This window comes from Mesoplodon mirus (genome assembly GCF_964341445.2).
Source record: "Mesoplodon mirus genome assembly, contig: SUPER_14_unloc_1, whole genome shotgun sequence".
NCBI lineage: Eukaryota > Metazoa > Chordata > Mammalia > Artiodactyla > Ziphiidae > Mesoplodon > Mesoplodon mirus.
In genome coordinates, this window is record NW_028295795.1 from 4,052,487 (window position 1) to 4,073,778 (window position 21,292).

General features: G+C 45.3%; 1 protein-coding gene across 1 annotated transcript in view; it reads right to left on the reverse strand.

Moving 5' to 3' along the window:
- The window catches only part of LOC309816131 (protein FAM170A-like), a gene marked incomplete at both ends in the record, with an annotated part of 592,257 nt that extends 571,812 nt beyond the window's left edge, over positions 1 to 20,445 (reverse strand). The window contains 3 exons of the mRNA XM_082646798.1: positions 17,791 to 18,308; positions 19,121 to 19,261; positions 20,376 to 20,445. Of these exons, the coding sequence (XP_082502924.1) occupies positions 17,791 to 18,308; positions 19,121 to 19,261; positions 20,376 to 20,445 (729 nt within the window). The remainder of the gene's footprint in view (positions 1 to 17,790; positions 18,309 to 19,120; positions 19,262 to 20,375) is intronic.
- Between the last annotated feature and the right edge of the window lie 847 nt (positions 20,446 to 21,292).

Sequence of the window (21,292 nt, forward strand, 5' to 3'; positions counted from 1 at the left end):
AATTTCTGTTTTGTGGGTGTGTGTGGGATCTACTTTATTTTTGTATTTCATTCATCTGATCTTATATTTTTCCATCTGCCTTCTTCAGTTTTATTATTCATTTATTAATTTCCTGAAATGGATGTTTTCTGAATCAATTTTCAACTTCCTTTCTACTTTATTTGTTTTGTTTTGTTTTGTTTTTGTTGTCCTTGCTGTACGCGGGCCTCTCACTGTTGTGGCCTCTCCCGTTGCGGAGCACAGGCTCCGGACGCCCAGGCTCAGCGGCCATGGCTCACGGGCCCAGCCACTCCGTGGTATGTGGGATCTTCCCGGACCAGGGCACGAACCCGTGTCCCCTGCATCGGCAGGCGGACTCTCAACCACTGCGCCACCAGGGAAGCCCCCCTTGCTACTTTAATATATGCTTTTAAGGCTCAACATTTCCCTCTATGTATGTGTTCCAATCTCCAGATCCAATTATGAATTTGAATGTTTCTCTTCATGGTTCTGTCAATGTTTGCTTTATAAAGTATCAGCTGAAGTTATTAGTTTCTGAGAATTTGAAACTTTTATATAAGACTGTGAAGTGTCCCTCCGTATGTCAAGTAATGCTTTTTCCTTCCCCTTAAAGTTCACTTGGTCAAATAGCAATGTCACAGATTTTATAATTACAGAAATAACTTGAGACCTAGGATGTTGATGTCTGTCTCTAGAAAGGATTTTCCCTTGCTTCTGCACGGGTTGTAAGATGCTAACAAAACACGTTCACCTTTACACAATTTCAGGGAATGAGGTGTTTTGGCGTTTGGCTTCAGTCCCTGCCAAAGAAAGCCCAGTTTCCTTCTCCCCTTATTCCAATGGTGAAACTCTTTGGGGTTTACCAGGAAGCCTTCGTGGCTGTTAATGCTTTTATGTCGCTTAGCCTCTTGAAGACGTCCAAAATTCGACTGAGTTTGTACGCCTTTCAATGAACAGAATCTACACTCTTCTGAGGCCTACACAGTAGAACGGCAAGACGGCCTGAGACCTTCTCAGGGATTCCGGAGAGTGAAAACCAGAGTGAAAACATGTAGTCCAGAGCTCGTGCCGGTAGACACCCCCGCACCCACCCTTGCATTCTGGGACATGTAGTCCAGAGCTCGTAAACTCGTGTAGTCCCATATACTGCAGCTACAGTAACGCCTCGCTGTAAAGGTTTACCCGCGGAATTCTGGGAAATATGGTCCAGGAGTTCCGGGTTAGTCGCAGGCACTTCCGCCCCAGGAGGACACGTAGCAGCCATGTTCTGCCTGGTGACGGTGTTTCAGGTCCGCTCTTCACGACCCATTCAAGCTTCCCCTTTGCAGACCTTTCATTTGGGGAGAAAGAGGAGGAGCGGCTAAAAGCGGAGGTTTGAGGGCCTGGAGTGGTGATGTACGTCCCGCGGGCGGAGCTTCTTTGCGTTTGGTAACGTAGCCGGGATGGGGTGGGCTCAGGTCGTGCCTCCTGGGGTTTGAGGGTCTCCCCGGTTTTCTTCACCCCTAACCTGACCCCGTCCCCCACCTATGAGCTAGCCCTACCGCTTCATACGGCGTCACACTGGGTGAGTTGCTTAACTCCTCTGTGCCTCCGTTGCTGTTCGGTAAAAGGGGGGAAAAAGGAATGCCTTGTTAATATAGTGTTGTGAGGAGAAACGAGATAGCACAAGTAAAAGGTCTACAACTGCCTGATACATTGTTGGTATTAATACTACGCTAATTCGGGAGGCACCCATTTCGCAGCGGGATTCTGTGAGCCCAGGAAGCTGAATTGTCCTGGACTCCTGGCCTGTTCTGGAAGGAGAGGACTTCTAGCTGGTACGGGGGCGGAAGGGGGTGCGGTATGAATTAGTGGGGATGGAAACACAGCCCTGGTATTTCACAGTCTCCTTTCCTTCCCCAGCCCTGGCTTCTCAAAAAGCACTGCACGGAGGAAGAGGCAGCAGAGCCCCACGTGAGTAGGACTTGGCATTCTTCCTACTTAAGATATTCCTATAAATTGTAGAACGTATGAGACATGGGTAAGGATGATAACTGAGCCTTGGTCGCTAATTTCCATTCTAAAAGCTTTATGCAAATGAACACATTTCCATCAGGCGGTGGCTCTGTGAATTGGTACTGCTGTTTTCTCTACTTTAAGGCAGGGAACACAACCCTGTTGGCCCATCCTCACCCAGATGGTAGGAGGCAGAGCTGGGGTTGGGACCCAGGCAGTTTGAGTCCAGCAGCTGAGTTTGCTAATCCCTTTGGTATATTCTCTTTGAGCATAGGGTACTGGCTAGAATCATATCATGAAAGGAGGTTGGGACTTAATTGTGGGGACCTTGAGAGCAAGGTTTAGGCTATTTTATGAGTGTTTAAGATAGTTTTCTCAACTGGGTCATTTATTTTATTTCAAATAATATGTATATCATAGAAGTAGCATAATCATTATGGAAAAATGCAGATATATACATAAAGAACAATTTTAATTATCTGTAACTTTAGGATGTAAAGATAACAGTTGTTAATGTTTTAGTGCCTTTTTGTCTGGTTACTCTTTGTGTATGTTTCTGTGTAGTGGAGGCTGTTTTTTGTGGGACTGATGTTACACTGCAGTGCTACTCAAATTGTGTTCCACAAACCAGCGGCATTGGCATCACTTGGATAGAAATGCCCAGCCTTGAGCCCCATTCGAGACCTCCTGATTTATAATTTCTGCGTAGGGGGTCCAGGAGGCTGCATTCCAACAAGATCCCGCAGTAATTCACATGCACGTGAAAATTCGAGAAGCTCAAGAGAGGGTCTTTTCTGGAAACTGAGGCCGAGGAAATTGACCCTGCTGGATGTCACAGATAAAACTGAGCTGGCTTCACCAAAGGCCTACTTAGTCCAATGATTTTATTCCCCCACTAATTATTGTCAACTGTCAGGGCCCCTTTCAGAATCCTGAATTGAGCAGAAGACAGCTAGCAAGCGTAGAGTCAAAATGGAGGTCGTTAGAAGTTGTGAAGATATCTCTCTCCCAAGCTTTGGGGAGTGGAATCATTGCCATCTTTTGTACTAGATCGAACCCGGGCCCCCTGCATTGGGAATGTGGCGTCTTATCCACTGCACCACCAGGGAAGTCTCCCATTTATTTCTTAAACTTTCCTATATTTATAATGATATAATTACAATTCAGATTCCTGTCTTTTTTTCATTTGAATTAGGTATGGACTGTCAAACTATTTTTTATTGTTGTTGCAGAATCCTGGCTTTTATTAGTTCTCTTTACCTCTGTGCATAATTGTCAAAAGGGTACTTCCTGTTTAAAAAGAAACTTAACGTATTTTTATACCTTTTGTAAAAAGTTGTCCATGTCAATTTAAATATTATTGTTGCAGTCACAAAATCTTTAGGAAGACAAGCAGAGATTTTCAGAAGTCTATAAAGACTCTCACATAACAGGGCAACAACGTACGACCTCCACATGTCTGACAGTCTTCTGTTGGTAGAAATCACATCTCTAAGGATAATTTCTAACTAAAATATCATCTGCTTTACCGCAGTTGCTAAGAAATAAGAAACCCTGACAGTGGTGTTCTCAGAGCTTCCTACCTTATGACGATCTCACGAGGTGGATGCCCGTGTTCTCCCCTACTGGCAGAAGACAGAACTGAGGCGAAGAGATGTGAATAATTTGCCCAGGGTGACACTGCTAGTGAATGGCGTAGCCTGATCAGAGCCCATGCATATTGACTCCAAAACCTACTCTGACTTACATGGTCTCTGTTTACCCCATACCCAGAATAAGAATGACCCCTGTGGAAGCTGCAGGCACACTGTGAGGGGGCCACTGTGTATGGCTGGGCAGGTCATTCCTCACACAGCCACTGAGGGGGTTCACGGGGGCATCTGGTATCTGCGTGGGGCTCTGCTCATCAAGCATAATCAGCTGTAGCCACCCCGAGGACTGGGAGCCTTGGTAATTCACAATGAGCACCACGTGGGTTAGTGACTTCTTTTTCTTTAAACCAGTTTCCAGTTTGACTTCTTCTTTCCCTGTCTGTCTTGCTAGGACTCTGCACTGCCCCAGAAGGAGAGAGAAAATGAGCACATTCCAGGTGAGTAGAGCTTGCCTTTCTTGCTGTTAAAAACGCCATTTTTGTACTCAGGTTGGACACAGGTTTTCCTCTTTTTTTTCTTTTTCTTTTTTTTTTTTGATTGGAGTATAGTTGATTTACAATGTATTAATTTCAGGTGTACAGCAAAGTGATTCAGTTATACATATATATACATATATTTTCAGATTCTTTTCCCTTATAGGTTATTACGAAATATTGGGTATAGTTCCATATGGGTTTTCTCTTTCAAGGAGAGTCTAAGCATATGAGGACCTGAGTGTGCCATGTGTGCTTTTTTTAAAATTCCTGTTAAATTTAATTGGTTTCGGTTTTAATTTTTGTTTTATTTCATCATTTTTTTTTTTATTTTACAAGTAAAAGAAAAATTAAGGGAAATGAAGGACATCTTCCAGTCTACTGCTTACCTGCTTACAAATTAGCTGCTTTTATATTTCTGTAATCTCTTCATCATATGTATTCATGGATGTGTATTTGTATTTATAACATAGATACAGTTTTAAATTGTTTTTTTCATTTAATACTAGCTAACATTCACTTTTAATTGCTTTATCATGTTCCTGCAAACTTATGCACCTATTTTTTTTTTTTTCTGGTATGCGGGCCTCTCACTGTTGTGGCCTCTCCCATTGCGGGGCACAGGCTCCGGACGCGCAGGCTCAGCGGCCATGGCTCACGGGCCCAGCTGCTCCGCGGCATGTGGGATCTTCCCGGACCGGGGCGCGAACCCGTGTCCCCTGCATCGGCAGGCGGACTCTCAACCACTGCGCCACCAGGGGAGCCCTGCACCTATTCTTTAAACTATTCTTTATGCACAGACATTTAGTTTAAAGACTTCTCCTGTTTTAGGAGCACTACAGTGACAGTGTTCCTGATTTAACCTTTTTCTCAAAATATCGTTCTGAAGAATATTGCCCCTTTTTGCCCTTAACATAGTAGGTTTAGGTATTCAGAATTTAAGAGGTATGTTTTACATGTGGTGCCTTGGATGTTTTTTGGTAGAATATCCAAATACGGCAGAGCACAGCAGGATCAAACTGCTGCTTCACGCAGAAAAAATCATGTATTGTTAGAAGTTTTCTCACGACCAGAGTTAGATTCAGTCTTCCCCATGCTTGAGTCAGACCCTTTGTGTATTTTATTTACCGGTTTGTTTCTTTTTCCATCTTATATTTTTTTCTAATCAGAGTAATGCATGACCTTAGTTTAAAAAGTCCAGTGGTACTTAAAGCACTTGTCACTGCATAGACAGCTCAGAACAATTGTATAAAGAGGTGCTTGGTTTCATCTTTGTTTTAAATATAAAGAATCGGGGTTGTGAAAAAAGGAGGAACCAACTCAGACTCACCCAGAAAACCAAGGGTCTGGAGTCAGAGTATTGCATTCAAGCGAAAGACAGAAACGGGGAAAGAGAGAGTTTTCATTCAGAGACCTGGCATGGCCTTTTGGTTAGTTTCCACATATAACACTCCTTCTCAGCTGGTTCCCACCTCAGTGAGAAAGCAGGTGCCATCAAATACTGCCAGGACTAAATTGGTAACTGTTTCTGGGGCACTTGGCAATAATAATTAAACAGTGAAAGCTTTTTAGTTCAGGATCCAGTGGTTAGAATTCTAGGGAGTTTACTTATGAGTTGTCTGAGAGCCCCAGGTAAACACACAAAGCTTTCTCTTTCATAGCTGCACGTCCAGTGAGGCTGAGGAAAGTCAGTGTGTGGCATTGGCAGGATGGAAGGAGGGGGTGCTGGGAAGTCTGCACACCTCACAGGAGCCGGAGCAACTTCCCATCCTCCTCGTCTCCTCGGGGCTGCCCCTCTTCCACTGACCACTGGGTATAAGATTGAGGTGGTGTTGTTTGCCGTAGGAGGCGGAGACCTTCAAGGACGTGGCCGTGGCCTTCACAGAGGAGGAGCTGGGGCTGCTGGACTCGGCCCAGAGGAAGCTGTACCAGGATGTGATGGTGGAACACTTCGGGAACCTGGTCTCAGTGGGTGAGGACAGCCTTTCTCTGCGAGTGTCTTTGTGACCTTGGTGTTTCAAGGCTTTGGGCCTCTTGAGGTGGTTCCCTGAGTTTGGGGACCAGACTTTTGCAATTCCTGTGGGACACGAGAGGATGTCTCTGGTCTTTCCAAACAGTGTGTTTCAGGTCCTTTTCAATTATTTTGTAAAAGAACTGTAAATCGGCAGTATCTTGCTGTACCTTGTGTATTCTTCTTCAGATTTCCCTCCCTGCCATTAGTGGATCATAAAGCCAATTTATTGAGCCCTACGTGTGACTTTTTAATGAAATAAAATAGTATAGAAAATATCAGAGTTTCTTAGGAAGAGTACAACACATTGCAGCAGAAACTCTGGGCGATGGCATGAGTGGTGTGAGAGCCAGTGGGAACAGATTTCATGAAAAGAGACATTGGTTAGATATAGGTCATTCAAGCTTCGTTTTAGTAATGTATACTTTTCTACCTGTGTATCTAGGTTGTGAAATAAATGCTGTTTCTTCAGTGGGTCGTGATACAAAGTTTGAAAAACACAGCTTTCAATACCTTGACTATGCAGTTGGAACTCAAATTTCTAGTAAACTTTCGCTCTAGCCCGTTCATGTTAACTTGTGACTTTGCATGTTCTCATTCTTCAAACGAGATACAAAACATACAGAAAGAGAAGAGAGGCTTTGGTTGATGAATTCAGCAACCCAGATAGAAATTTAGGTGAGAACCAAGCAGCCGTGAGTTCCTGTGGTTAGCTCTCTATCTGTTTTGCTTCTCACCAGCCCTGTGCTGTCCATCACCTGGTCCCAGTTGGAAATCTCTTTCCAGGATTATTGCATAGTCTTTGTACTGGTCACCTGTTGCCACCCTTCTCCTCCCACAGTTTGTTCTTTAGGTGGCAAAGTGATCTTTTGTAACTTTAAGTCAGGTTATGTTCTTGTTTCAGAATTCTCTTGTGGCTTCTTTTACTTAGAATAAAAACCACTTAAAGTGGCTTCTAGAGCCTTCTGTGGGCTGCTGTTCGTTCTCCACCACCTCCCTGAATACACCACCTCTCCTCCCTCTTACCCTATCTTTTCCAGACCTGCAAAGGATGCTTCTGCCACAGAGCCTTTTCCTGGTCCTTCTCTCTGCCTGGAATACTCTTTCACCTGTAATCTTTTAGGCCTCTACTTCTTTCAGTCAGTCGCCTTAAAGATGAGGAGGTGGCTGTCCTCTGACCACCCTATGGAAAATACAGTCCTCTCTTTCTTACTCTCTCTGCCCTGCCTTGTTTTGTCTCTAAGCGTTTCACTCATGTACATTTTGTTCACCTGTTTCTCACCTCTCTTTCTTCCACTGGAGGGTAATCCAGGAGTGCAGGAGGAATTCGGTCTGTTATATGTTTATTGCTCACTAGCCTCAGTGCTTAGCATAGTCTTGGTACATGACAGGAACTCTTAAATATTTCTTGAATAAACGAATGAGTTAATGGATAGAGAAATTAGCCTTCCATGAAAATAGCTAGTAGGCGGTGAACAAATCCGAGTGAATAAGGGATATTGCTAAATGTTTTTTTGTCTTCAAATGAATTCCTAGCCTAATTCTAACTTCTCAGGTGCCCATGATGTGTGTATGTGTGTGTTTGCCTTTCTGTACAAGTTGGCCCTCATCAACTTGCACAAAAAATATGTACAGAACCTGTAATTATAACCAAAGTAAAATGCTTTCCCTGTGACTTTCCTTGAGCTCTCAGTAGCAGAGCAAATTCATTTGGGGAGGAAATACTGTTTTGAATGAGGATTCTTATGTCTACTTCTTAGGTAACCCTCCCATAGAAGGAAAGAAATTTCTACTTCCTTATCCCTTATACCAGGGGAGAACAGGTCTCAGAAAACAGCCAGCTGGTGAGTTAGCCTTTCCCTTAAAAGATTTGCCCCGCTGCGTCCCATTTGCCTCCTCCAAAGCCCACCTCACTAATAAGAAATCGATCTTTGTTAGCTGTACAAACATTTTGTGTGTGTGTGTGTGTGTGCATTTGTATGTATCTTGTAGAAGGCATTTTAGATAATGTCACCTTGAGTGCTTTGATCATTCTTTAATAGTTTCTAGTCTGTTTCTTCTCAATACTTATCACAGGCTATGGAATTTATTCCCAGCTCACTCATAAAGCCCATTCTTCACTTTGGAACTCATTCTTGTTAAAGACCAATGTATCTGTGTCCAAAAATTTTCCATGCTGTTTTTAAAGAGACAGCATTCTTCCCTAGCCTCTACATTTTGACTCCTGCTTGGCAGGGGGAGTGGAGGAACATATTAGGCAGCACAAATGCCTGAGAAGGATCCAGTGCATAGGTCTTCATGCTTTTTTTTAACCCCACTGATTCTTAGACCCTTTTTTTTTTTTTTCCCCATACGCGGGCCTCTCACTGTTGTGGCCTCTCCCGTTGCGGAGCACAGGCTCCGGACGCGCAGGCTCAGCGGCCATGGCTCACGGGCCCAGCCGCTCCGCGGCATATGGGATCCTCCCAGACCGGGGCACGAACCCGCATCCCCTGCATCGGCAGGCGGACTCTCAACCACTGCGCCACCAGGGAGGCCGACCCTTTTTTAAAATTAATTAATTGTTGGTTGCATTGGGTCTTGGTTGCTGCATATGGGCTTTTCTCTCGTTGTGGTGAGTGGGAGCAGCTCTTCGTTGTGGTGCGCAGGCTTCTCAGTGCAGTGGCTTCTCTTGTTTCAGAGCACGGTCTCTAGGAACGCGGGCTTCAGTAGTTGTGGCACGTGGGCTCAGTAGTTGTGGCTCACGGGCTTAGTTGCTCTGCGGCATGTGGGATCTTCCCGGACCAGGGCTCGAACCTGTGTCCCCTGCACTGGCAGGCAGATTATTAACCACTGTGCCACCGGGGCAGTCCCGGTTTTTAGCCCCTTTCATATCCTCCTCAGCACTAACCCCCTTGGTGTGCTGCCGCCTCGGGTGCAGCCTTTCAACTTAAGCCAAACTGTACTTTCCAGTCCTTTTCCTGTATCTGATACCTGACTTGTAAAAGCTGTTTCGCTTCTCTGACTTGGTTCAAACTTAACCTGGGATTCAGAATTGTAGAGAATCCTAGAAATCAAACTGAGTTCACCTGTGCATGCATTTCTTGAGCCCTGACTAACTGCTAGGCACTGTTAAAGCTGTGAGCACAGCAAAATGCTTGTCTTTATTGATACTGTGTTATGGTAGGAATGACATGTAATTTTTGAAAGATGATTGAAATAGTATGTCAGAGTAGTCATTTGGTTTTAAATGGGTTTCATTAATGCTAAGTATTTGGGAGTTTAACAGACCATCTCTTGGTTTCTGTTAGTATATAAACCAGAGAACTTCATTTGTCGTGCGAAAGATAAGCTGAACCATCCTGAGGTTCATTAAAGTCCCATACTGTGTCTTAAGTGTAAAATCTTGAATCTTTGAACAAAGCTTTCACGTGTCCACATCTCTGAATTCTCTGTCCCTCTAGAAGAAAACAATCAAAGTGAGTTGAGGGCCGTTCAAGACAGAGGATCACGTGAAGAGCTTTCCTGCTGGCAAATCTGGCAACAAATTGCAAATGACTTAACCAGATGCCAAGACTCCATGATAAATAGTTGTCAGTTCCACAAACAAGGTGATTCCCCCTGCCAGATTGGGGCAGGACTCTATTCAAATTTCTGAAGATGAGAACCGTATATTAAATGATAAAGCAGGTGATCCCAGTAGTCCTGGAAATCCAAGGTTTGCAACTTTGAGAGCCCAGGATTCTTGGAGGAAAACTTCATTGGCTGAGTCACAGAATTATCAGAATAGACACCAGCAAATTTCCATGAAAAATAAACTGTGTCAGTGTAAAGAGGATGTTGACACCATCAGTTGGATTTCACATCACCTTGATGCTCATGGAGTACACAAGGGTCAAAAACCTTACGGCTACAGTGATTATAGAAAAGATAGCACGAGGGTTTCAACACTGGATCAGAATACTATGATTCACACGGGACAAAAACCTTACCAGTGTAATGAATGTAAAGAAACCTTCACCGATCTCTCCACCTTTGATCTTCACCAGCAATTACACTCAAAAGAGAAGTCTCATACGTGCAGTGAGTGTGGAAAAGGCTTCCGTTACAGCTCGGTTCTTCATATTCATCAGAGAGTTCACGTGGGAGGAGAACACAGTGAGTGTGATGAGTGTGGCAAGGAGTTCAGTCAGAGCTCCCAGCTGCAGACTCCTCAGAAAGTCCACACTGTAGAGAAACCATTCAAATGTGGGGAATGTGGGAAAGGCTTCAGTCGTAGGTCAGCACTTAACTATTCATTGTAAAGTCCACACGGGAGAGAAACCTTATAATTGTGAGGAGTGTGGGAGGGCCTTCAGTCAGGCCTCTCACCTTCAGGACCATCAGAGAGTCCACACTGGGGAGAAAGCATTCAAATGTGACACATGTGATAAGAGCTTCAGTCGGAATTCACACCTTCAGTCCCATCAGAGAGTCCATACGGGAGAGAAACCGTACAAATGTGAGGAGTGTGGGAAGGGCTTCATTTGTAGCTCAAATCTATACATTCATCAGAGGGTCCACACAGGAGAAAAACCCTACAAATGTGAGGAATGTGGGAAAGGCTTTAGTCGGCCTTCAAGTCTTCAGGCCCATCAGGGAGTCCACACTGGAGAGAAATCATACATACGTAATGTGTGTGGTAAAGGCTTTACTCTGAGTTCAAACCTTCAGGCACATCAAAGAGTCCATACAGGAGAGAAACCATACAACTGTAAGGAGTGTGGGAAGAGCTTCAGGAGGAACTCCCATTATCAAGTTCATCTGGTTGTCCACACAGGGGAGAAGCCCTATAAATGTGAGGTATGTGGGAAGGGCTTCCGTCAGAGTTCATATCTTCAAATCCATCAGAAGGCCCACAGTGTAGAGAAACCTTACAAGTGTGAGGAGTGTGGGCAGGGCTTCAATCAGAGTTCACGACTTCAGATCCACCAGCTGATCCATACCGGTGAGAAACCATACAAATGTGAAGAGTGTGGGAAGGGATTCAGTCGTAGAGCAGATCTTAAAATTCATTGCAGAATCCACACCGGAGAGAAACCGTATAATTGTGAGGAGTGTGGGAAAGTCTTCAGGCAGGCCTCAAATCTTCTGGCCCATGAGAGAGTCCACAGCAGAGAAAAACCATTCAAATGTGAAGAGTGTGGGAAGAGCTTTGGTCGGAGTTCACACCTTCAAGCCCATCAAAAAGTCCACACTGGAGAAAAGCCATACAAATGTGAGGAGTGTGGGAAGGGCTTCAAGTGGAGCCTGAACCTCGACATGCATCAGAGGGTCCACACAGGAGAGAAACCATATAAGTGTGGGGAGTGTGGGAAGCACTTCATTCAGGCCTCAAGTCTTCAGCTTCATCAAAGCGTCCACACTGGAGAGAAGCCGTACAGATGTGACAGATGCAGTAAGGTCTTCAGTCGGCCTTCACAGCTACAGTCTCATCAAAGAGTGCACACAGGGGAGAAGGCTTACAAGTGTGAGACCTGTGGTAAGAGCTTCAGTTGGCGCTCCAGTCTAACAGTTCATCACAGAATCCATGCTGCTGATAAATCCTATAAAAGTGATAGGAGTGGTAAGACCATCAGAGAGCCCACACACGAAGAAAGTTCCATAAAATGATTAAAACAAAAACAAAAACAACTCAGGTGTCATGTGAATTCTTCCAGTCATCAAGTTCAAAAGAAAAAAAAATCATTTCTTTCATTAAAGTCAGTGTTTCAGCCATAGCTCAACATGTCCCAGTAGTCAGGAGGCCACACGGCAGAGAACTCTGGTAAATGGTGTAGTAAGTTTGAACCTTGACCTCTATTAAATATTAGGGGAGAAGCCTTAGTGTGAGTTTTAGCAGGCCTTGTACAAAAGTATGATGAACATGCCAAAATGTATGCCCATTACAACGTAAATTCCACGAACGCAGCGACGTTTGTTCTGAATCTACAGTCTGAACATTGTCAGCTACTTTGTAGGTGCTCGATATTTGTTCAGTTAATGAATGAGGAAAAACTTTTTGAAAATTATGTTGCAATCCCCTCCAAAATTTCATAAAAATTTGTATTCAGAGCAGTTAACCTAAATCTGGCCTTAAAAGTAATTCAGGGAGACAAAAATTTGAAGTGTTAGAAAACCACTCAGTATTGCAATTTGTAATATTAATGTGGCATCGTCCTGTTACGATGAGCTCCATTTGTCTCCCCCCAGCCTCGCTTCAAGTTGGATCTTATCTTGGACTTTGTCTATCTAATATTCTGTGAATCTTATACAGTACAAATGTAGTTATCTTTTGTGACAGTATAGACTTACTGAAAATGGATTGTTCATCTTGCAATACAGAAAACATACTGTTGACCCTTTTTTCAAGAATGTCAAGGCAGAGGTTTAAGTGTCAGAAAGAGTTACTAATGACAGTGACAGAGGACAAACATTTCTTAGTAAATGAACTGATCGTTGGTTTCTTATTCACTACATTTCCGTCTAGGTTTTGATGTGATTGTCTCCCAAGGGTTTTAGCATTACTTTCATCAAGACTTCTTAAGTAGAGAAAAGAGGCTGTTTGAAGTAGATTACTTTTGTCAAGTTCTCTATCTCCTTACTCCTCTCTGGCCTGAGATAAAAAGAAAAAAATTATTTGTTGAAATTTGGTAATTTCATCAAACATATTTATTCAACGACTGACTTGCACACTTTTTCCTAGCGGTGGATTGAAAAATTGATTTTCAAAGTGAAGTTGCTGAGTACATATCAAAACATAGAACGTGCGTCCCTTTGATATAGAAATCACAGAATAGGACCTTATAATTAGGAAATTCAAATAGAAAAGGTGAGTAGCATGTCAATGTTACTAAATTTTGTAAAAGTGAAATATTCAATAGGAATGTCTTTATATTTTAAGATAGTTATGTAATAACAGGTCTGTTAAAATGATGGCTTAAACTTAATGACAGAAGCATGTAACAGTTTAATGTATTTTAGGTAGGTACATCACATACCTTAATCAAACATGTATGTGTATGTGTTAATGCATCCTATCATCTGTAAAGGGATATTCACCCTTATGTAAACAGTGGCAAGATTTTCAGGGATTTTTTCCACACGTAACTTCCATATTTTAACTTTTTCATTGAGCATCAATTTTCCAGTAAAATACTGTTATTTTTATAGTAACATAGGTAGTAAAATAATGTAAAATATAATATTAAAAATTACTAAGAACATATTAATCCCTCACAGTGAGAAATCCTATCATCATGAGGTATACATATATATGGCCAAAATTAAGGAATAGACCTCTAGAAATCAGTTATAAAAAGAAAAAATGTATATGGTTATTCAAAGATACAGAATAGTAGTCAGTGTAACGGTATATTTATAATTAATGCATTTGAAGTTTAGGATAAATCCATGCAGCCCAGAATATTCTGTTTTAATTCCAATAGTAGAAATTTACACATCCTAGTTCTCCTCATCAGGCTTCCTTACTGGGTGAATGGATGGATAGCTCGGGGTACCGGCTTGTCCTTTCAAGTGCTTGGTCTGACTGGAGAAGTAGCTGGGTCGTTCCAGACACTATGACACAGAGAACCATTAGCTGTGGGAAAAAAGGAATTTACCCCCCAAAAAACTTTTTTAAATTGTTTACAAAGTAACAGTGATTGGGCAAATCCTGAAGATAGAGAGTGGAAATAGGTAAGTTTTAGAGGTAAAATTTATCAACGGTTCCCTAAGGAAAAATGTGCATAGGGAAGAAACCTCGACTGATGGGAACAAGTTGTTAAGGAGGAGGTTTGCATACCATTTCCTACTTCTTAGTCATTTCACTGATGTTTAACACTTACTTGGTTAAAGGGCTTTACTCAGCAAAAGATGTATTTAATGTGAGAGGCAGGTTTCCAAGATTGGTTTCCTAGACCACACCTTCACATGTGTATGTGAAGTCCATGCTACCTCAAATTGCATTGCATTAGATGTCAGAAATCCTAGGGCTTTCTTGTTTGGTTTGGTTTGGTAGCTATCAAACCACCAACTCTCAAGGTAATTTGTAGTTTAGTGAGTTAAGTCAAGGGCTGGAAAACTACCTCCTGTGAGCCCAACCTGGCTCATTGCCTTTAAAGCTTTATTGGAACATAAAAGCTCTTTATTGGCCCATCCATTTATTTACCATCTTTGAGTGTTTCCCATTGTGCTGACAGTGTTCAGTGGTTGTGACGAGCACTGATGGCCCACAAAACCTAAAATATTTACTTTCTGGCCCTTGAGAGAAAAAGTCTGTTGATCCCTGTTGTAAGCCCAAAAGGTTTGTCTCTGTAAGTGAAAGACCACAAGTAGAGCAGAACTTAGACTTGGTTCAGTGAGGATTCCAGAGAGGTTTCCTTTTTGATTCTCATATCTGCCCTTCTGGTTGACCTTGTTCTTTAGTTTGGTTCAAAGACAGTGGTAGCAACTAGGGACTACCTGTTTCTTTCTTCACATTCAATGAAAGAGCTGCTCTTCCATTCTTAGTGTTGAGTAGTTCACAACTCACTCCCAGTGCATGGCTTCCTCTAACCTTGACTCCCACCTATGCTAAAGACTAAGTCTTTAGCTTTGTATCCGGTTCCATTGGCCTTTGTAGGGCCTTCAGTTTCAACTCCCAGTTGATAGCTTGAGCTCGAAATCTCTTTTTAGCGTTGGGGATTTTCTGTCTTAGCTTTGAGCTTGGCTACATAAGCAACACTTTGGGGGACTTGTTATAATCAGCATTTCTATCTTTCTTTCCTTCCTTTTTATTTATTTATTTTTTTAAGTGGATCCAAAGTCAAATTCAGTCAGTGGCTGAATGACAACACATTGATTCACAACCTTGTAGATTCTCTTATGTCCTAGGGCATCAGTGGGAAGGAGTAGAATCCTGGAAATTTGAGGTGGAAATACATGGGCAGATTCCAACAAAGCTGAGGCCTGTGACCTCTGACCTGTGACCTCTTAGTTGAGCCTGCTGTGCTATTAGAAGGAAGTCTGCCTCTACTCTGAGATAGTTTCCTTGCAGGGGTCTGTGGATCCTCAAGACTTGCCTCCACTACCTCTCGTTTTTCCAGACCTAGTAATCAGACTAGAGTCCTTGAAATGGGGACGGGAGCAGGGAAGGGGTGGGTACCCACCGGGTATAAAGGATGACCATGAGGAGACACTATCTGCTAAAATAAGGAATTTTATAATTTATATCAATAGAAACCTGAGAAATAATGTGTGTGGATTTTGTAGGTATTGAAGCAGGTGGGAGTAATGTAATATTGGGTTAGGCTGGATTTGTTGATACGAGTGCATTCAACACCCATTCCAGACTCAGCGTGTTAGCTTGGCTACCTGGGAATGCCTTCAACAGTTTGCTCAAATGACTGAAACCTGTACCCAAAGTGAGCGTATGCTAAAGTCAAAATGCCAGGACTTTCTAAGTATGTTGTAGCAAAATTTCTTGGCGTTGGCATGACTGACATTTTGAACTGGATAGCTCTTTGTTGTTGGGAGCTGTCCTGTGCAATGTAAGATGGGCCAGTGGCACATACTCTTCCCTGCCACCCTAGTTGTAACAATCAAAAGTGCCTTGAGGGCTTCCCTGGTGGCGCAGTGATGGAGAGTCCGCCTGCCGATGCAGGGGACACGGGTTTGTGCCCCGGTCCGGGAAGATCCCACATGCCGCGGGGCAGCTGGGCCCGTGAGCCATGGCCGCTGAGCCTGCGCGTCCAGAGCCTGTGCTCCGCAACGGGAGAGACCACAACAGTGAGAGGCCCGCGTACCAAAAAAAAAAAAAAAAGTGCCTTGATACATCCGTGTGCACCAGCCACGTGGGGCTCATTCATAACACAGCTCCTTAAAGAAAAAAGTCTCAAGGGGCATCCCTGGTGGCACAGTGGTTGAGAGTCCGCCTGCCGATGCAGGGGACATGGGTCCATGCCAGGGCCTGGGAAGATCCCACATGCCATGGAGCAGCTAGGCCCGTGAGCCATGGCCACTGAGCCTGTGCGTCCAGAGCTTGTGCTCCACAACAGGAGAGGCCACAACAGTGAGAGGCCCGCGTACCACAAAAGAAAAAAAAAATTCTCAAGACACTGCCACATATATCCTGGGAGGGGGGACCAAAAGTGTCCCCAGCTGAGAACCACCACTGTAGAAGGTTTACAAAGGCATAGGAATGCCAGACCACTGGAGTGGATTTATCACATAAGATCTGCTCACGCAAACCCCGTATGTGCCCTGGGAGGGCTCAGAGGACACTTGCTTTGCCAGAGGTTTAAGAAACATATTGGTGAGGGGAGCGTTAGCAGTCTTGGAATGCTCTATAGCTGCTCTTCTCTGCAGGCCAGGAATGAGAGGGAAATTATGTCATCATAATGGGCTCCCTAAATTCAGTGAGGCTAATGGGATCGTGTGGCATCATTGGTCAAGTGGAAACACTTCATTGGCAGAGATAAAGTGAGCGTGTTTTTCACAATGAACAGCAAAATGAAAGGGCTCATTAGAATGCTTTGATACACAGAGATTTTTTATATTTGCTCATGTGCTATCTCTAGGGCTGAAAGAAATGGGAAGTCTACTAATACCTTACTTGATTTGAATCAGGAGAAAAGCTCTAGGTCTGATGAACATGTCTGACCGGAATCAACATGGGAGTTGTGCTCCCTCAGCCAATTCGATAACATGAGTCAGTTCCCATTTCCAGAGCATCTTGAATGAAGGGCAGGCCAGGTCCCCTTGAGGGAGGATATACCCTGGTTTACTACCAACTATCCCGAGGGTGCTTTCTTCTCCCTGGAAGGGATAAAACAACTGAGGTAGAACAGGAAGAGACAAGAAGCACTCCAAGCTCTGCTGGTCAGGGTTACCCTCCAGCATTGCCTTAATGCTCAGAGCCACACACACCACAGTGAGCTTGGCTCCAGATCAACTACCACGCAACGAAGGTTCTGGAACATTTCCATATCTCGGGGGACCTCATTTCCACGTGACTCTCTTTCATATTCCCCTTTGTTACAGAAGGCTAGGTCCAGTGGTCCGGGTGAGATCTCAGCTCAGGCCCAAGGCTCTCAGACCTCAAAGTTCTGGTCCTGCAAGGGCCCCTGTCCTCTCTTGAGACCACTCCTGGCTCTCTCTGCCGAGAAGGAGCTGCTGGCAGTACGTCCTCTAAGAGTTGAGGTCCATCGTGCAGACCCTGAGAAAACTCCTAGGAAAAGGCTCCACATTCTTATTGAAGTCAACAGAGCTCAATTCCTTTGGAAGTGCTGGGTGTGTCCCAAGTTGATGCAACTTCAGAGCCATTAGGTCAACCAGCACATGTGTGCGGCTCCTTCCCTTAGACTCCTCTGGGCCCTCATGACATAGGCTCAGAAGACTGCCAGCCTCAAGCCTTACCTCTTCCAAGACCACACCGTCTCCAGGATCTTCTGTCCCATGAATCTCAGTTGCTGTGTGGAAATCAAAAGAGAGGAAAGAGCCTGCCTACGGGGTCTCTTTGGGCTGGGGCCTTCTTGCTTCTCTTCCTCCTCCTCGTCGTCCTCCTTGTCCTCCTTGTCCTCCTCCTCGGGGTGATTTCGGATTCCACATTGCCCATCCACTGGGCCATGTTGAGATGAAAGATACGGCAGCTGAAGCCCTCCAGGACGCCGCCCTTCACGTGCTGCTGGAGGACCTCCAAGGTGGGGAAGACCCGGCAGCAGGCCATGCACCTGAAGCCAGTCTCCATGGTCACCATCCAGTCCGGTGTCTTGGCCCTGGGTGTCTCCTCGACGGCAGGTGACCCTGATGGGCTGCCTGGCTCTGCCCTTTCCTCATACTCTTTCTCCTCCCCAGTGGGCTCACTGTCAGACAGGAGGTTTTCGGTGGACACATCAGAGGGGTAAGTGTCTACTGTGCATGCATCCTCAGGAAGGGTCACTTCTTCTATCCTCAGCTGCTTTTCAGGCAACTCCAAGGGTTTCTTTGTCTTCCAGGAGACAGCGACACCCTTGTTCACTTGTACCTGCATGTAGTATATTTTCATGCCCCTTTCCTCTTTGTCTGTGTGCAGATTGTTCTTACAGGGTGAAGAGGGTGAGGAGGAGACACAGTGTGATGGGGGAGCGGTCTCCCCTTTTTCCTGAACCTGGGCTAGGGGTGCGGTAGGCTGGGCAGTGTCTCGATGTGATCGCCGGATTCCTGAAAAAGGAAATTAAAAACATAATAACATGCATGGGCCATGCCAGAAGCTGAGGGAGCAAGTGTGGTAGACGAGAGAGGGACATTTGCATGACGTAGCTATGTCGTGAGCTTGGTGTCTGTTGGCCGTAGGAGGCAGTGGTGTATCTGGTGTCATCTGTGGGCTTTTTTCTGCGTGTTGGGGGATACTGGAGCGGTGTCTGTATACACGGGTGTGGAGTACAGTGGTGAGGACTGTGGTATGTCAGGGATGCGGATGGATGCGTGTATGACGAGGAGTGTGAGTTTGGGAATACCGGTGGTGCATTCCTTGTGGAATGGGGCGGTGGTGCAGGAGGAGAGTACTGTGGATCACGTGCTTGGGGTTCTTGTGTGCACTGAGAAGGGCTGTGCCTGGAGGGCGCATGTGTGTGTGAGCTGTGTGGACCTGAGCTGGATGGTGCTGCTCTCAGGCTGGAGGTTTGTGATGCAGAACTATGTCCTTCTCTGGAAGCAAAGGCAAAGAGAAACCCTACATTTTCCTCTGAAGATGCTTAATCTGGTCCCTCTTCCCTGAACCTCAAGTCCAGACCTTTCCGGCCCCTGCTCCTTGACTTCCCCACCATGGTAGTACCAGGATTCACACCCGCCCCCCACCCCTGACTCAGCTGGGATCCACGCCCTCGTAACAGCTCAGCCATCCGGCCCAGGCTCCTCCACAGAGCCCTCATCACCTCTGATGACCCTGGGTTTCCTCTCAGCCTCCCTGGGATCTGTGTGCCTCCTGCCTCACAGCCAAGCACCCCCTCACCTGAGGAGCCCCGCGCCCTTACCGGCGTAGATGAGCTTGCATGGAGAAGAAGCACAGGAGAAGTGTTTAGGGGCAGAGGAGACCTCCCCTGCCCCTGGGCTGCAGCCTTGGGCCACCACAGTGGATCCAAGCCGAGGGGGATCCTCTTGTGACTTCGAGATTCCTGAGGGAGGAATGAAAGGCTCAGGGTGGGTTCATCAGTCCTCTGTCCACAAATATTTACTGAGAGTGACACGTCTCAGGTGCAGTGAATACACACAGTTGAGAGTGTGGTTCATCCTGCTCATCTCTGCACTACGACACACACACACACACACAGACACAGTCACACACACACACACACAGGAACATAGAGAAAAATATTCTGAATGGTTAGGGGCAGTCCTTGCCTTCCCCAGCCTGTCCCAGCCACTGCCTGAAAATCTGCCTGCTGTCTAGACCTCCATTGCCAGGGCCAACCCTACAGTCTCCAGTGTCCTGGGCCTGGAAGGAGCTACTGGGCTCTAATCTGGGGCAGAGACGTCTCGCTGGAACTTTGGGGTGACCACCCCCGCCCAGGGCAAGCTACTCGCCTACATTTAATGCACGCCGGCACCCCGTGGCCCGTGGCTCTCAGAGCTCCCCGCAGGACCCTGAGGACATTTCTCACCCCCGCCCACGTGGTCTCAGTCTCTGGAAATCCCTTCCTTTCCCTTGATCTCCTTTGGGCAATTCTTCCTGTTGAAGGAATAAAACCTCCTTGCTTTCAATATGACACCAACCCTAGACAAACAATCTTCTTTCGAACTGCATTCCACTTGTCAAGATACTTTTCAACAGGGCCTTCAACTCATGGGGCTTCTCTTTCCACTTTGGTAAAAGAGGCCAAGCAACCCATGGGTCTCTCTCAGCATCCTTGCATCCTTCACATCCCCCACCTCATGTCCACAGGGAAAGATCCAAGAGCATAAGAGAGAAATCGGGGACTGAGAAAAGCTGCACCTCTAGGTCTGTGCAAGCAGGATGCAGCCTGCTGTGAGTCCGACAAAGCTCCAGGCCCGGCAGCCCCAGGAGAGAGTCCCCAGACCAGCGGAGCTGACCTCCCATCTCCCAGGGGGCATCTGGCCGTTCTGTGCCATCTCACACCACAGGGACCCTCCGGATGGATACGGCAGCATCAGTGAGACGAGGTCTCTCGCTCCCTGCTTCACAGGTGACACGTTCTCAGTCCCCCGCTTCCTAGAGAAGCTTCAGTTTGGCAGAAACCCATGTGCCCCAGCAAGTTGCCCCCCACATACCTCCTCCGTTCTCGGCAGTTTCCTGGGACTCTTCATTTTCCAGATGTTTCCTCTTTTGTCGCCGTTTCATGGTACTAACTAGAAGTCTCCCTTAGAAGATGCCTCAAGAGATGTCCAACTCCTCCTCTTCCCTACAGGTTGGCCCTTCTTGGCTCTTGGGCAATCCGTTGAAATGATTCAATACAAACAAAAATAGTCAAGTCTCGTAAATTGCTGAAAAACTTGTACCACTTAGTGAACCAGGAGTACTGCCTAGTGCTCACCAGGGCTGTTCAGTTTCCAAGGTTGCCAGGCGCACAGCAGGATTCTGTGACCTCAATGATGACATCAGAGCATTCTGTGGACCTAGGTTCAGCACAGTCACTGCAATAGCACAGGCCCCGTTTTCAAGAACAATTCCTGTTTCCCAGCCGAAGCTTTCCCATGAAAGGGAAAGGTCCATACCATATCTATTATAAGTTGTATCATACCATATCTATTATAAAATGAACATTTTGATTGGAGATCTTTTAATATCTTTTCTAGAGAGATTTAATATGAATATTTTAAATGGTCTCCAGTTTCCCTGTGGATTATTGACATTTTAAACTCTGCACTTCAATTTTCCCTCAATACGTGTAATTTTGTCACAGCTATTTCTGTACTTAAAGATGAGTAACTATATAATTGATTTCTTCATTTTTTTCCCATCTCTTTCCAAGGTACTGAATTTGATTGTGTCTTACGAATGAGTGAAAAATGCAAGTCCGTGAGTCAGGACATTGGGCCCTTTAGCAAGTAACTCAACCTATCTGGGCTTCAGCTTCTGTCTGTGCGATCGAGAGGCTTGGCCTAGTTGACTTTTCAAATGCTGTGTTTCTTTGATTCACTCTCACGTACTGATCTGCTACTTAGAAAGAGGGCGTGTTCTCATAAAG